We start from the raw sequence: 18124 nt of genomic DNA, 5'->3' as shown, positions 1-18124 counted from the left end.
TTAGTGCATGTTAGCAAGATAATTTGTCACAGAGAGGTAAAAGACTGTTCTGCTAATTCTTTTTCGGACCTGTACTTGAGATGTAAATTAGATACAAGACCTTGAGTACACGAACATGTTAATCGTCAGGAATTCAAATTAAATATTTATTTTTAGGCCAAACAAAGCTAAACCAAGAACCGTGGGAACGTTCAATTTTTTTCCCCATTTTCACCTAAAACTTTGAAAACTACACCAAAAAGTTATTCACAAAAGTATCAATTACTGAGAATTCAAAGTGAATCAGACTGCAAATGATTGAGCAAAATAGTTGAAATGATAAATATTCTTCAAGCCAGCTATGTTCAACTTATGTGACCTAAAACTTTAATTTTACATTGATTTTCAGATAAATTGCACTTTACCAAAAAATAAATAAAAATAATAATAATAATTTTAAAAAAGGCTGTTTTGCCTATGGAATACTTTGTACATGGGCCACTAAACACCTTCATATTTGTCAGCAGGAGCCAATATGCAGGTATATTCTCTCCTGTCCAAGGACACATTATTACACTGACTGACAGCACTTGTTTCCAGCATGCACTGCTGAGCTTCATCTTGCCCACACTTAACATGGCCGCCTGACGTCTTATATAAATGTCTGTTTCCGGTCACATGTCCTGGTACCGGAAGTAGCTGTTCTTGTTGTTGATGTCCACGCTGGATAGACATGCCTGTGAGTGACAGCACGCATGGTTGATGCAGGGCGGTCGGGCAGGATGTATAGTGACGGGGGGGCTCTGGGACTGGTGCGGGCTGTATATCTGGGCTGCCATGAGTACAGGGCTGGGGGTATAACCTCACTGATTAGTAATCACTAATTGGATTATAGTCCATTTAATGGGCTGTCACAGCCAGACAGGTGCCATAACCACGTGTGGGGGCAGTCAGCGGGGTCCTGGGGCAGTCCCTGAAATATATAACATTATCCATAGGCAGCATATGCTAGACAAATGGGTGCCACGTGTCCTGGGTGAGCTCAGCAGCTGGTGTGCAATATGTCTGTGATGCTGGCTGAGCATCATGTGAATGTATTCCACATAGCCTGCAGTGGATAGCTGTATGGTAGAGGCAGTCCTTGTTGGTTTTTGGATTAACACTTAGACCTGGGATAGGTGTTGTGGACTTCATCTCCCATAATCCCATGACACACATAATGCTTGCAAAGCATCATGGGAGGTGTAGTCCAAAACATCTGCAGTGCCCAAGGTTGCCTATGCCTGGCTTAGAATATCATTACACCTATTGCATTTCTAGAAAGCTATGCCAAGGTGGTGGTCAGCTTATTGCAAAGGTGCAATGTTAAGTTTTTGGTGTGTGCCACATGTTTGACTCTGCTATAATATGGTGCTACATTTTTGTGAGGTGAGACGGTCTTGTATCAGGTCCACTGTGTGCAGGAAACAAGTTTATGGACGAAGTTGAGGCTGAAGCTGGCTTCTTATTTGGCCAGTTTCTTATTTGTGGAAGTTGGTTTCGGAGTCCGCTCTGGGTATAATTTTATACAACCTATATGGGTGAACCCCAGGCTAAGAATGATGTAAGATCATCATTGGTATTGGCCAGTAAGCCATGATCAAACCTTCAGAATTAATTACAGTCTGAGTAATTAACTGGTGTTTCAAAGGGTTAAGTGCCATTGGGCTATATATTTTCAAATGGATTTACAGAGCGTGGTTCCATTTTAGACACACTTGATTTTAGCCTGGCCCAATTGTGACTTTGGCCATACAAATCAGTGACAATCTGTGGGCATTGTTTTTTTTGAAAAGGTAACTGATGTTTTGAAATGTTCAATTGCAGTTGGGCCACTGGTTTTCACATGGATTTACAGAGTAGGGTGCCCTCTTAGACACAATTGTCTTTAGCCTGACACAATGGTGATTTTAAAGTAACAATTATAACCAGGTTTGGAAATCTCCTGTTAACTAAAGGCATATCCCAGCTAATTGCAATATTTATTATGAAGTAGTAGGTATTATGTTACAGTAATTGAAGGAATGCTATGGGTGCCCAAGACACTACTTCTCGATGAAGTGGCCGGGGTGCTCTGCTCCTGTAGGTTTAACCCTGCAATGTAAATATTGCAGGTGGTTGTTGGTTTTTTTTTTTTTTTTTTTTTTTTTTTTTTAATAGGAACTGCAATGGGTACATTGAAGGGTTAAAACTCCCGCAGTGGCTGTGTTCCTGCTGCAGTGCAGTTCCCATAGGAAAGCAACTGATACAATGCATTCCAATGGGGACATTTGATGTGCAGAAGAGGTAATCCGTGCCAAGGGAGCCTTAGTGCTGAACAAAATGTGAGTATAAAACTAGAGTTCTGGGGAGCCACCAGATCTATGAATAGGGAATACATATTTTTATTTGTAATGTTTAGTGTTCCTTTTAAAGAGGAGAAAATCACTTTCATATAAAAAATAAAGCCTTTATAATGAAGCTATTTTTCTTTTTATAAAAGTATAACTTCTGCATTTATAGGATATGTGCAATATAGGGAAATAATATTGTACGTTTCTATGTTGCTTAGCAGCCATAACCTGATTGGGCGAATAGTACACACCCCATACACATGCAGCACCAATATAAGTACCTACTTTGTCACATTGTCAACTGAAGTGATGTAAGGAAAGTGTCCTAGCATTATAACCACTTTCAATAAACACATGTGGTTATGGTGCCCAGAGTGTCCCTTTAATTTCTAACTTACGGAAAAAACTACACAATGCACGGTTTAGGAAGAAGAAAATAAATATTGACAATGGAGGGAACATAACGTTTACAGAGTTACTCACTAAAGTGGGAATGAACATGAATTCAAATTTCATTTAAAGGAACACTATAGTTGGGAATGAACACTTGCATTCCTAACTCTATAGTCCTAATCACTGTTTAGTGTTAAAAATGTATAGAAATTTTATCCTAATTCATGCTGTAAGGGTTAAAAATGTATAGGCTTTTATCCCAATCCATGATGCTCTCCTTGGCTGAGATCATAAAGCTTGATGATCTCAGCCAGTCCAATGCTTTCCTGTTGGGAGGCTATTGCGCAGGCACAACGTTTTGTCAGATTCTGTCTGAGACCATCCAATTTGAAATACCAGTTCCACTCTATTTCAGAGGACATACCTCTAGAGGTTGTCTGAGTGAAAGCCATTAGAATTTACACCCTGCAATGTAAACCTAGCCAGTCCTGCAGAACCATAATGTTTTCACTTGCATGGTTAAGACAAGGGGGGACATGTGATCTGGGTTCCTATAGTATCCCTTTAAGACCATGATAGGGAACTGTAAACAGAATTGACTTTTCCAACTTAGCAATTTTGGCCTTTATTTTGAAAAACACTTTGAATTCTTGGCAAATCTTACTTAAATAACCTAGTTAATATTCCTTTCTCCTGAATGATAAGTAGTAAGATAAGAAATATATTGGGGAAGCTGTCCAGCAGCCCAGAAAACTATCAGGGGCTGGTGGACAGTTGCCGCAAAGGTGTCTGTCGCTGCACACCTCAAACAGGGGATAACCCTAAAAATACAGATAGTTACAAGAGACAGTAAGGACCCCATAGAATAAAAGAGAACCCAATGTGGAGAGCACAGTGAATGGGGGGGAAGGAACTAGAACCGTCTGACACTCACCTTTGAGAATACAAAACAAGGAAAGAATGTAGCGCTTAAAAAATACAAAATGAATGAATTGATCACCTTTTCAGTTAAGTTGGAGGTGGACTGTTCTGGTGTGTCCAATATGCATAGATATCTATATGAAATAATTAAACATAGCCTAGATCATACATAACAAAGTGATCTATTTTAATTATGGTGTGTATACACTCACAAGCGGAGAGCTATAGACCAAGCTCTGGTTTGAATAGTCTCCGGGTCCATTTAGGCGACCCACCCCTATTGCCGATATATATCTTGTTCTATGTAGAAGAATACACACGATTGCGCAGTATTGTAAGTAATAATTCTAATATGAAATAAAGAATCCCAAAATGGGTACTTACAAGTCTAGAGTCATACGATAGTGACTCAATTTTTTGGCGTTGTGCAGATTTGGGACTGCACTCCCTTCTGTGCTGGATGGAAAAAGCTGGGAACCAAGATCGATAAATAAATTGGTAAAAATTTATTAAATTATAAAAATAACAAATAAAAGATCCGGAACGCGTTTCGCCACTCCTAGCGTGGCTTCTTCAACCGGGTAGATTAGTTCCTAGAATTGGTGATTTCGTAAGGGATCACGTAAATGTATAGCAGCTAATAAGAATTATTTTGTATATTGGTTTATTGAAATTATTAAAAACAAATGAGCGCTGGTCCATATCTACACTTTTTTGTACTGACCTTTGAGAGATTGTTTTTAATACGGTCTTATTTTCAATAAAGGTTAGGGTTCCTATCTCTTCATTCACTGTTCTCACCATGTTGGCAAGTACCCCTTAGAATAAAAGGGGACCTGTCTCGTGTTTTTTGTTTTCTTCTAATTAACTAAGCATGAGAACAACATGTAAAGGTCAGAGGAGAGGGAAGAGTTGTTGCGGACGAATTCTGTGCTGTAATAAAAGGATTGACTAAATGTTTGGGGCAGAAGATGACATCGGGTTTTTTTATGTAATGTAAACTCCGTTGGGAGGTTGCAGGTTGGTAACCAGGTTTGATTGACATGACCACGTTGGCAAGGGTTGTATGTTTCGTACAGATTAGAATGTTGAATACCTTCCTAAGTCCATTCACATTTGTTCTGAGTTATTTATGAGTGCAAGTGATAAACCCGCTAACTGCATCCAAAGGTTTTCTAATTGTTGAATTGCCCATGAGTTATCCGAGGACTCTGGGACTTCACTGATTGCATATTTCTTTCTCCTATTTAAAGTGACACTATCACCAAAACGTGATTTATTTTAATATCTTTTTAAACCTTTATAGCCAGAGGGAGGGCTTCTTAAAATCTTTATGGAACTGCCATTTGTTAGAGGTGGACTGCAGTTGTAATGTAATTATTATATAACTACACCTGAGGGTCTAAGGGAAACTCCCACAAAATGACTGCCTGAGAAACAAAGAATGTGCTGGCAGATAAGAACCATTCGGCCCATCTAGTCTACCCAACTAGTACTTTATTAGTCTATTGCCTTTTAATTAGGATAGCCTTATGCCTATCTCACGCATGCTTAAACTCCCTCACTGTGTTAACCTCTACCACTTCAGCTGGAAGGCTATTCCATGCATCCACTACCCTCCCAGTAAAGTAATAGGGTAGTGGATGCATGGAATAGCCTTCCAGCTGAAGTGGTAGAGGTTAACATAGCAAGGGAGTGAAAAGATGACAAGTCTTTAAATGGACACATCTGGCACTTGAACACAAGTTTATAGGTTAGTTTAGTTTGATTTTTTGAGAGTGGTTGCTCAGTATGCCCATTCTCACTGTTCCTTCCTCTCAAGATGCAATGTTTCCCCTTTGCTCCAAATATTCCACTATAAATGTTAGTGGTATAAATGATGGTTAGAATCTTGCCTTCTGGGAGTTCTAGTTTAGCTTGGAGCCTTCTACGGTAGAAGCATGACCATTGGAAAAAAAACTCCCAGCAGCAAATTCTATTTTACTAAAGCACAACTTATGGGGTACACTCGACAGTGCTTTAGAAAGGCAATTAGCATCATTATTGGCTTTAAATGTTTTTTTTTTTTTTTTTTGTCTGGGCAGTTGCGACAGCAGAGGCTGCAAAATCTGGTGGTTTGCACCAATTTCAGAAACGTCAAGTGGGGGTCACTTTTGGTTTTTGTTTTCAGTACTCCATCAGGTCACCTTTTAGTGTTGAGGCTGTAATAATATTCTGGGATAAGAACATGCTCTGATAATTCACACGCCATGTAGTGCAGTGGAGCTATATAGAGATAAATGACTGTTGTGCATCGCCTCATATCTTAAGATGGACTTTGAAAAGTTCTCCTTGTGGAAACATGATTTCCCTGTTTGACAGAGTTCCCAGATTGACAGGCATTATGTTTCAGACTTTATCCTGTATTTCTGTACGTACCCTTGGCAATAGACACTTCTGAGAGTGTGTAGCCAGAAAAATTGTGGTGAGAATGAACACTATAACAATTCCCCACAGGGCAAATCTAGAAATTACTGTTGTGCCACACCTGCATATCTCAAGTTGGACTCTTGTATCACAACACGTGCTTTGGCTTTAAAAAACAAACTGTGTTTAAAATAGCATTCCTCACTGAGGGTGCCTACAGAAATGCCTGTCTGTGCTTATTTACATGTCAGACTTGGAACTCTGGGATAGTTGTGGAAACATTAAATGCATTGTGGTAAGTTTTATTGTTCTTACTATCATTTTGGCGCATAATTTATATATAGAAAGTCCTCCTTGGACACCGAAACTAGAGAAATTCAATTTCTACGACATCCCAGAGTTCCAAACTCTGCACTGTGGGGAGGTATATTGTTTGGTCTCACCACAATCTTTTTGGCACCTAGATATATTCATATCATATCTATACCTCTATATATCTCTAACTTTTTTTTTTTTTTTCTACAATTAAATATTGCTGCAGCCACTGGCACCAATATCCACATCCCTTTCTTATATCACAAGGTGGACCTATGGCTTTCTTTGCCCCATCAAGGTCTTGTATATTGTGTGCATGCCGTAGAAGTGCCAAGTAACTTGTATTGGCTCTTTCGTGGACTGCTCTTTGTGAAATGGCTGTGTTTAATTTTCAGTTGGCTAAAGACTTAGTGAACCCGACCTCTGAGGATGAAAAGAGATGTCACAAGAAGAAGAGGTTGGTTCAAAGTCCAAACTCCTACTTCATGGATGTAAAATGCCCAGGTAAAGTACTCCACAATTATGGACTTAAAGTTCTGAAGGGAAAATAAGTGATATAGGAAAAGTTAGAGAATACTGAAAGTATTTGTGTACAAACTTATTTTTTTCTGTCATATGGTGGCAGTACCAGTGGTTTTGCTCCTTCCTGTGGACAAGCATCTAACAAGCTTAATTAAATCAACAAAACCCCTCCCCCTTGCCCTATAAGAAGGGCTATCTGGCAAAACCAACCTCAGTTTCCTTTCTTGTCCCGAGAGGGAAGGACACAGCATCTGGAGGGTGAGACACACAGGCTGCTGGTCTGGGGGATTCCGGTCCGAGAGCTGCCCGGGCGGTTAGCTGAGAGACCATGCTACCTCCGTTATGGTTACGGAGCAAATGGATACATTGCCTCTTATGCCGAGAAGGTTCCGGCGAATACTTTCTGGAGGCGGTCTTGATGACCTGCGCACAGCGGTGGAACGCACGCCCGGGAGGTGATGCGTTCCACCAAAAGTTTCCGGTGGTGCGCATGCGCATGCCGAAACTTTATAAAAAAAAAAAAGAGCGAAGTTTGATGCTCGGCATAGATGAAGCTGTGCAGTACCCACTGACAGCATGGATGCTTGCCAGAAGTGGTACGCCGTGTCACCAACCCCCCACACGGTTCAGAGGCATTTTGAGGTGAGGTGAATTAATCTTTCCTTCAAAATGATCTCTGTAAAAGTTTAGACACTTCATTTGCAAAGTGTGAAGCCACGTGGTAAGAAGAGGACGAAGATGACGGTATATGTACCCACTTTATGCGCTATGATGAATTGCTGTGAGCAGTATAGGTACTCTCTATATGCTCTATGACGAATTTGCTGTGAGCAGTATATGTACTCGCTATATGCACTATGACGAATTGCTGTGAGCAGTATATGTACTCACTATATGCACTGACGAAGTGCTGTGTGCAGAAGATGTATGCAATATATGCACTACGATGTGTTGCTGTGAACAGTATATGTAATCACTATATGTTCTATGACGAGTTACTATGAGCAGTATATATACTCACTATATGCACTATGATGAATTGCTGTGAGCAGTATATGTACTCGCTATATGCACTATGACGAATTGCTGTGAGTAGTATATGTACTCACTATATGCACCATGATGACTTGCTGTATGCAGAAGATGTATGCAATATATGCACTACGACGTGTTGCTGTGAACAGTATATGTAATCACTATATGTTCTATGACGAGTTACTATGAGCAGTATATATACTCACTATATGCACTATGATGAATTGCTGTGAGCAGTATATGTACTCGCTATATGCACTATGATGAATTGCTGTGAGCAGTATATGTACTCGCTATATGCACTGACGAATTGCTGTGAGTAGTATATGTACTCACTATATGCACCATGACGACTTGCTGTATGCAGAAGATGTATGCAATATATGCACTACGACGTGTTGCTGTGAACAGTATATGTAATCACTATATGTTCTATGACGAGTTACTATGAGCAGTATATATATATATACTCTCTATATGCACTACGACGTGTTGCTGTGAACAGTATATGTAATCACTATATGTTCTATGACGAGTTACTATGAGCAGTATATATTCTCTCTATATGCACTGTTGTGTTGCTGTGAACAGTATAGGTTACCACTATATGTTCTATGACAAGTTCTGTGAGCAGTGTATGCACTCACTATAGGCACTATGACGAGTTGCTGTGCACAGTATATGTACCCACTATATGCTCTGTGTGTGAGTGTCTAAGATGACTCGGCCTCAGTAGGGTACACACTATAAAGTCCTTGTATAAGGACAAGAACCTCTTTAGATGTATCCACTAGATGCTCTATGTCGCATTGTTTTGTTATCCACTCGACCTTAGTAGATGCACCCACTATATGCTCTATGCCGAGTTTGAAGTGTGGCCTCCGCTTCATTAGTTGTATGCACTGTATTCGTTAAGAATGAGAACTCAACCTCCGTGCATGCTCTGTTAGGAGTTACTTGAGGACTCAGCCTTAGTATATGCATCTACTATATACTCTGTCGAGTTGATGGGTGGTCTCAACTTTAGTAACCACTATAGGCTATTTTAGGGGGGTTCTTTTCCTTTTATATACTCTAAAAAAAAAAAAAGCCTCACTAGTTTATGGGATATAGGTATACTCTATATGCCTTATGTATGAGGTACTGGGAAGACAGGGCCTCAGTATATGTCTTCACTAGTTTCTCTATGGATGAGTTGCCAGGAGATGTATGCTCATTAGACGGTATAGAGATGGCATCTTCACAGTAGCTCATATATCTATATCTGTATCTATATCATCTCCACAGGAGTTGCGTAACCCTGGTATATGGCATAGGTTGTGTAGGTATGCTTTCTGTTCATACAAGATTCAGTATAGGTTACTGATATCTCTGGCAATTTGGACGGTTAACGAACACACACAATGTAGGTGTTTTTTCATCAACACACTGCAGAACAGGATTAACCTCTGCCCCAGTCGTTTCAGAAATTGCAGTGGTCTAATAAATTCCGTTACTTGTAGCAGGTGATTAGCGTGTAACCTCGGTACTGTCTAAAGAAGTACTGTTGTGTATATTAACCCCTTCAGGACCGCTGACGGTTCAGGACCGTCAGCGGTAAAACGTGCGTTTGGACCGCTGACGGTCCTGAACCGTCATAACGGTTTTGGGCTACTTACCTGATCGCCGTCGGTCCCACGGCGGCGATCAGTGCTCCTCCCAGTCCAGGGGGACTGCCTGTCTGCCCGGGCAGTCCCCCCTCGGCAGATCAGGACCCTGCAGCCATGTGATCACTCGATCACATGACCGCAATAGGGGTCTTTGTATCTGCCTGCAGGGGGACTGTCTGTGCTGACAGGCAGTCTCCCTGCAAGTGTAAAATCATAAAATAAAGTAAAAAAAAAAAACAATCAGTGTAAAAAAAATTATAATATGTGTATATATATATGATATATATACATGTATTATATCTATATATATATATAATATATGTATATGTATCATATATATAATGTCACACTAAGTGTATTTTTATATTTATATATACGTATATTAATATAAAAATACACTTATATTTAAATTACACACGAATATATACAATATATATAATAACTATATATATGGTATATATATATTATTATAAAATACAAATAATATGTTAATAAAAATAAATAACAAAAAATAAAAATAATTTTTAATAATTAAAAAAAAATTATATATATATATTCAATTTTATTCTAACAGTATTTTTATATTGATATATATATATATATTTATATCAAAATACACTTAGAATGTAATGATATATATATCTATGTATAAATAAATAAAAATAATACGAAATATACATATGTCCACATACAAAATTACATTAATAATTTCATAAATATACACGTAGACGTCAAATATATAAATATGTATATATATTAAAATTCTACGTGCATATTTATGTAATATTTTTACCTAATTAAGTAATTTTAATGATTGCAATTTGAGGGACCTGCCTGCCAACCCAGGCCAAAAGTCCAGATAATTTAATTTGCTAGCACTGTGCTTAACCCTGTAACTTTCTATGACACCCTAAATCCTGTACATGGGGGTACTGTTTTACTCGGGAGACTTCGCTGAACACAAATATTAGTGTTTCAAAACAGTAAAACATATCACAGCGATGATATTGTCAGTAAAAGTGAAGTTTTTTGCATTTTTCACACACAAACAGCTCTTTCACTGAGGATATTATTGCTGTGATATATTTTACTGTTCTGATACACTAATATTTGTGTTCAGCGAAGTCTCCTGAGTATAACAGTACCCCACATGTAGAGGTTTTATAGTGTTTGTGAAAGTTACAGGGTCAAATATAAGGCTTGATTTTACTTTTTTTTTTTTTATTGAAATTTGTCAGATTGGTTAGGTTGCCTTTGACAGCGTATGGTAGCCAAGGAATGAGAATTAGCCCCATGATGGCATACCATTTACAAAAGAAGACAACCCAAGGTATTGCAAATGGGGTATGTTCAGCCTTTTTTAGTAGCCACTTAGTCACAAACACCGGCCAAAGTTAGCGGTTTTTGCATTTTTAACACACAAACAAATATAAATGCTAACTTTGGCCAGTGTTTGTGACTAGGTGGCTACTGAAAAAGACTGGACATACCCCATTTTAAATACCCTGGGTTGTCTACTTTAAAAAATATGTACATGTTAGGTGTGTTTCGGGGATTTATGACAGATAACGGTGTAACAATGTCACTATTGATACATTTAAAATATATATATATTGAAACAGCAATTTCCTACTTGTATTTATAGGCCTATAACTTGCAAAAAAAAGCAATAAAGCATGTAAACACTGGGTGTTTTTAAACTCGGGACAAAATTTTGAATCTATTTAGCAGTTTTTTTCATTAGCTTTTGTAGATAAGTAAAATATTTTTCAAGTAAAAGTCCAAAAACATGTTTTTTTTTTTTATTTTTCACCATATTTCATTATTTTTTTTAAATACAATATATGACATAATATAAATACTGGTATGTAAAGAAAGCCCTTCTTGTCTTGAAAAAAACAATATATAACTTGTATGGGAACCGTAAATGAGAGAGCGGAAAATTACAGCTAAACACAAACACCACAAAAGTGTTAAAACTGCTCTGGTCCTTAACGTACAAACATCGCAAAAACAGGCCGGTCCTGAAGGGGTTAAGGCGATTATTTTAATTTTTGGAGATCAGACTGAGCATACAGAGGGAAAAATTTCTGAGACCGACGTTTCCCCAGCAATCCATATATTCTATTGCCTATTCATAAGAGTCCCTAGATCTCGTAACATGTTAAAAAAGAAATCCCACTGTTTTCTCTCCCCGATCATAGAAGAAGGGGTGTTGGTAGTAGCGGATCCAATTTTCAAATTAGATAGAGTTCATTTCAGGAAGTCTGTCTTCCGTCTAATGTTTTCTGGTTGGGGATCGCTACAGATGCTCCTTTTTAATCCCCTTCATGTTTCGTGGTAATGATTAAGGGAAAATCCGCAGATTCCAGGGGTTTTAGGTGTATTGCCACCCTTCATCTCTTCATTCCGTAGATATGGCAGAAGGCTGTAAATTTTCATGCGCACTCTTCTACAGGGTTGGTACATCAACCGGCAGGGAGGAACCGGTGTAGGCGCTCTCTCTCTCTCCTGCATGCGGTTATCTTGCTGAGGTGCAAATTCATCTAGTAGATATTTCGGTAGTTCCTTTCAGAGGGATTGACATAGCCGTCTAGCTCAGAGAGGGTATTTGGAATTAGGAAGTTTGGTCCTTATGTCCGTGTAATTTGACTCTCTGGAGTGTAAAATTGTTGTTCCAGCCAGGGCTCTGTTGACAAACTTTTCAACGACCAAGTCACTTCCTGTTTCAGTACAGGTCCCTCGGTGATGGATTACTCTCTTTGTAATGTGTCTTACTTCCGCTTACGTTTTTTCTAGTTGTCTTAGAAAATTAGGTCTATCGGAGCCTTATCCTGGTTCTTATTCCATGCTGAGCATAAAGATTCTGATTCCCAAACGTTCAAAGCTCTATCGGTCTCATGATGTATAGGGATCTACCCTAGTCGTTCTGTAGAGTTTCAGGTTGATAGCCTGACTACGGCTAGGGTTCTTCTTCATCATCTAGGTCTGCGGGAAGATTTGTTTGGCTATGTTGCTTGGCAACTATATATCCTGTTTAAAGGTCTACTTTCTGATAAGGGTTAGAAATTTTTGGGGGGGATTTTGGGAACACCCCTGCTGGTGTGTTTCATTCGTCTAAAAACCCTTGCTTTAATGTCTTCTGGTTTTTTGTTCGGCAGGCTTCGGCGTTTTCTGCTTTGAGGTCCAGGCCTTCAAGCCTGAGAATCCTGCTGTTCTTAGAGTTTACATCCAGATTTTAAGCTTGAGTTTTTTTGTAATCTGCCAGGTCCAGACATCCTCCTAGAGTTCTGTTTTCCCTTCCTGGTATTTTTGTCCTTGAATTTTGATATATTTTTTTTAATTTTTTTTAGGTAACACCCGTTCAATCCTGTTAAAGGGTTTCCCTTACAAGTTTTGTTTCTCCAGGACACCTTCTTGGGGGCCATCTTATCGGCTAATAGGTTCAGAGAGCTTCAGTCGTTTTTCATCCCCAGATGATTTTTCAGTATTGCTCATGGACACGGTGGTTCTTCACGCTAAACATTTTTTTTTTCCCTACGGGTTGGTACTAAGTGTAGCTTGAAGGAGCTTTGTAATGTCTCTTTTCCTAGGACTGAAGAGCTCAGTTATTCTGGTCCTCTGTTTGTTAGCCTCCCATAAAAGGTGTAAGGATACAGTGATTCCTGCAACTCTTTTGTTTCATTTGACTCAGGCGAGTATGTTGGTTGGCCATTTTCTCCCGGTGGTCTTCAAGTTCCGGCTTCTCTCAGGACGCTTGGAGTATTGGCTGCCTCTGGGCCATTAAGAACACTTGTTTTTTCTAGTGGCCTTCTGTTAGGCACCATCTTGGGCTTCCATTCCACATTTTCATAAAGCTCTACAGGTTAGAGATGTTCTCATCCTCTGAAACTGCTTTTTAGGCGTATAAGTTGCGACCTACGGTGACATTGAACCCGCCTTAGTTAAGGATCTTGCTATATCCCACTGGTACTGCCACCATATGACAGAAAAAACAGAAATTTTTACTTACCGTAAATTCTTTTTTTCTTAATATGGTGGCAGTACAGCTTCCCTCCCTCTATTTTACATTATCTTGATTCAGTATGAGTTCTATTTGGGATTTTTCTTGCTACTTACTGAGGTTGGTTTTGCCGGATAGCCCTTCTTATAGGGCAAGGGGGAGGGGTTTTGTTGATTTAATTAAGCTTGTTAGATGCTTGTCCACAGGAAGGAGCAAAACCACTGGTACTGCCACCATATTAAGAAAAAAAGAATTTACGGTAAGTAAAAATTTCAGTTTTTTCTTCTTTGACTGAATAAAAGGCTTGTGTATTGCGCCTGCAAGGGTGTCTTTCACTTGTTCATAAATGGGGGAGCCCGTACATGTGCACGCATGTTATCCCAACCTGCACATGTACAGCAAGCCCCTCCTAGAAATCAGAGCTAAACAAGGGATTCGCTGATTAATTTCAGCCATTTCTTGGTCGAAGCGGACATTGCTATCCAAAGGATCGGAACATGGGGTTTGACGCATGAGATCTTCCTACCTAGGTGAGTATTTAATTCATATTTTAAACATGGTCTATCATGCGTTAAAAAGGTGATTTAAACCCTTTCCTGGAATGTCCATTTAAAATCTCTGTTTATATTTTGCTTCCAGGCTGCTACAAGATTACAACCGTTTTCAGCCATGCACAAACAGTTGTGTTGTGTGTAGGATGTTCCACGGTTTTGTGCCAACCAACAGGTGGCAAGGCCAGGCTTACAGAAGGTATGTTCCATTTTTTTATGCTTACAATCAATCTCCTAAAAGCAGTACTTTCATCCCTCCTTGTCACTGGGACCAACAAAGAGCTGTCTCCATAACTGCAGGGTACCAATGTCCTATACCTCTTGTGTAAGATTACTGGCTTGTCTTGGCTCCGCTTCCCTTGCTCAGTTATACCGTACACACATGTACTTATTAACACCACAGACACCTATTTCTATGACAGTCATCTAATGCTAGTTTCAGAACATTATTGCTTTAATGAGCCGATGTCACATTTGCCTACTAGAAGTATATACCATAATATGTGTATTATCCAGTTTCTAATTGTTATTTCTCTGGCAATTCTGCTTTTAGATTCCTTATAACTTGTGTTTCCCTCCTGCATATGTAATGTTCCTTTTTATGTTAAGGGGTTTATTATAGATAAAGCAAGTGACCTCACAATCCAGTTAAATGAGCATGAAAACAGACTTTTTTTTTTTTTGGGGGGGGTGGGGGGGGATGTTTTGTTGCTGCAATAATGTTAAAGGGAGGTGTTGCCAATAGAATGTACTTTTGGTTTCACTCACTCATGCCTCCATCATGGTCTATTTCTAAATATAGGGGATAAGTAAAGAAAATATTTCAAAATCGAGGGAGGTGACAACTCCCCTCTAACAAAAAGGCAAGACTGCTAAAAAAAAAGGTTACGAGTTGTTAAAATTCACATTTTGTGTTTACAGGATGTTCCTTCAGAAAAAAACAACACTAAGCGTCCTGTCTACTGTACGACATAATACTGAATACGCAATGTAATTATCGCTCCTCAGGATGAATTGCCTTATATGTGGTCCTATAAACCACTCTCCTTGCTGTGGTATAGTACTAGTTGGCTTTTGAAATGTGAAATTCAGGGAGACTTTTGCAGTTTGATTATGTGCAAACATTTCCTAAAAAAATAAATACAAATTTACAAGTGAATGGTTTTGTTGAATTTATTTATTTTTTTTAATTCCCCTCTTCTAAGTTAACTCATTGAATGCTTTAAATAATCAGGTGGGCACTATACACGGCTTGGAAAAGAAAATTATTAAATAAATCAAAGGTATTTCAAATGTTTAATTGGCAATAGATTTTTTTTTTTTTATATATTTTTTTTTTTTTTTTTTTTTTTTAACTGTTCTAAAATTTTAAGAGGGGAAAGAGTCAAACCTTCAGAATGGAATTCTAATAAATTTGTTCCATAATTTAATATCCTCTGAAACCTCAAAACCCATAAACGTAAAGGAACATTAAGCACCATAACCACAACAGCGTGCTAACATTATGTGTGATGGAACTCTCGTACTCAGACGGAGTACCTCTGCCCTGTTTCCTAGCTGCTTTGGGGACCCTGGAATGCATCAGCCCCAGCCGCCAAAGCCTAACTGAGGTCAGTGGCAACTTCTTCCACTCTGGAACAGGCTGCAGCTCTCTTCTTCCAGGCAGAATTCATAATCTGCAAATCCTCGTGGTTTGGGTAGTTCATACATTGGTTTAAAAATCCTTACAGCCAACAGATGGCGCTGTACAGGGTCAACAAACAAATCCACGTAGTATGTGAAAAGCAACAGCAGGACAGGAGAGCACACCACATTTAACAATAGAACAAAGGAAGCAATACACCTACGAGGAATCCCCACAATCTTGCGAAAAACAGTGGTGGTGGTTGTGGACCGTGCTGAAGTTGTACAAAAGGTAATGACGAAAGTATATAGTACAGTACACTTTTGTGAAAGCCACAGTGAAACGCGTAAAGTGAGGATCTGAAACCAGAGACTACTCAATTCCATTGTGGGCTGGTACTTTTTATCTAATTTTATTATATATAAATAAAGTTTTTTTTATTTATTTTTTTGTTTTATATATATCCAGTCCTTGGAATTGTATTTCATTTTTATATTGGCTCCCTGGACATCCACTATATCCGTAGGTGGGGATTATTCTACCTAAGCCAGGTCCATGCTCTGGGTATTTCTCCTGGATCTCATCATTGTATCTCTAGCCTACAGAATTAGAGCTATATTGGCTCTAGAAAGTGTTTGTCCCAGTGGCATTGCTAATATTATCTAACTGTATTGCACGATTATGTGTGTTTTTTGTTTTTATTAAGATATATTGTACAGAATCTTCTTCCATCCACTGTATGTAATTATATACTTCATAACCTTTTGTATAACTTCAGTGTGGTCCACCACCACTATTTTCAAACAATTAACACACGTCTTCTTTTGTTCGTGTTTTTTTTTTTTTTTTTAATATCTATGGTCTATTTTAATACAGTACCTGCAGACACTAGATTCAGCATTAGCCTTGAATTTTGCAATAAAAGTGTAAGTGGCCAATTAAAAAAAAATATATATATATTCAAGCCCCTCCCACAACTACAAATATGTGTATATATGTGTTGTGGGAGGGGCTTGAATTCCCTTTAAAAGGGCTGCTGATCCACTCCCACCTTACCGTTGCTGGTCTGGCAAGTCTGAAATGTTTACTTCCGGTTCAGACTGCCATTTTGGATTTTCTTACCTGTCTTCCTCGTGGTCTCCTGGTCCGGTGCTTCCCTGGCTCTGCTACCCATCGTTGGCGTCCGCACAGCCCGTTCGTTACTTTGCCACCAACTCCACACCGCGTTAAACCGTAAGTCAGGCCCGCCGTAAAGCAACCGCGGCAAACTTTCTAGCTTTACACGGTGGAGCCCTGTTTGTTTGAACCAGCGTTCGGTTCTTTTCATTTTCGTACAAATACGCTGTTCGGCTAAATTTCCTTATCTACTCGCATGTTTACATTACTTGGTTAAACGAACGCTATCATTCGGTTATATACAAATAAATTATCCATTTGGTTTTCGAACTACACTTGGGATGTATCCATTCGTATGTTTCAACACTCTACCTAGTTCTTTCTGTGATTACAACAACTCACGACCTAGGCACGAATTCAACCAGTACTCCAGGGGATTTTGCCCCCACTGGTTACAAACGTTATTACAGTCACTTATAAAAATTCAACTGAATTAATATAAATGTTGAATGTTTTTTTTATTTTCTTTCACTTTCTAGGTTGGTTGGAATTTAATTTATGATTCATTATTGGGTCCAATGATACATATTAAATTAGTTAAGCGTACCGTCTTGAACGTCAGACGATAGCTTTTACAAGCACAGAAGCGGTCATCTTCCGTTTAAATCTACCCTCTGCATAGTGTGGGCCCACAATCTATCCAAACTACTACCTTAAACTCAGATGTTTATATATCAAATCTCATGTCCACAGGTCAACACCTCGATACTGATGTAGATTAATTTAGAAATAAACAAATATGTTTAAATGTCTATCTGTTCCTGTCCAAATCTGAGATGATTAAATTGCGTATACGCAGAAGTAAGTTCACACTGACACATGGAGTTCAGGTTAAAAGCACTTCAGAAAATTTAATGGCATCTGGGCAAAAAACAGGCTTACAAGCCCTTATAAGAGCAGAATGACATCATCATTGAATATCAGATAATAACAAATAAACATAATTAATTGGATTAAATGTTAAGTGGCTATGTCAATGTCCACCCATCAATATTATTAATTGGCTCAGGGATTTGAGTGACTAGTGGGGCACCCTCCCATCATGGGATGTCGTCTTTACTCGATGGGAGGGGGAATCTGGCGGCTAGCCATTTTGGGTAGTTAGTGATGTCAGACTCGTGATCAGGCTCAGGGTTCTTTTTATGAATAGAACATTTCATTAGTACAGTGTTCTCATG

At 38.8% G+C, this 18124-nt stretch overlaps 1 protein-coding gene across 1 annotated transcript; it reads left to right on the top strand.

Moving 5' to 3' along the window:
- Positions 1 to 658: 658 nt before the first annotated feature.
- On the top strand, positions 659 to 15305 carry LOC134603434 (small ribosomal subunit protein eS27-like). The gene is made up of 4 exons (XM_063449401.1): positions 659 to 718; positions 6782 to 6890; positions 14235 to 14345; positions 15068 to 15305. The coding sequence occupies exons 1-4, from the start codon at positions 713 to 715 to the stop codon at positions 15094 to 15096; spliced, it is 255 nt and encodes an 84-aa protein (XP_063305471.1). The 5' UTR covers positions 659 to 712; the 3' UTR covers positions 15097 to 15305.
- Positions 15306 to 18124: the final 2819 nt, after the last annotated feature.

The sequence above is a fragment of the Pelobates fuscus genome, chromosome 3, assembly GCF_036172605.1.
Source record: "Pelobates fuscus isolate aPelFus1 chromosome 3, aPelFus1.pri, whole genome shotgun sequence".
Lineage (NCBI taxonomy): Eukaryota > Metazoa > Chordata > Amphibia > Anura > Pelobatidae > Pelobates > Pelobates fuscus.
Note: the sequence above shows the minus strand (reverse complement) of the source record. Positions and strands in the feature narration are given on the sequence as shown.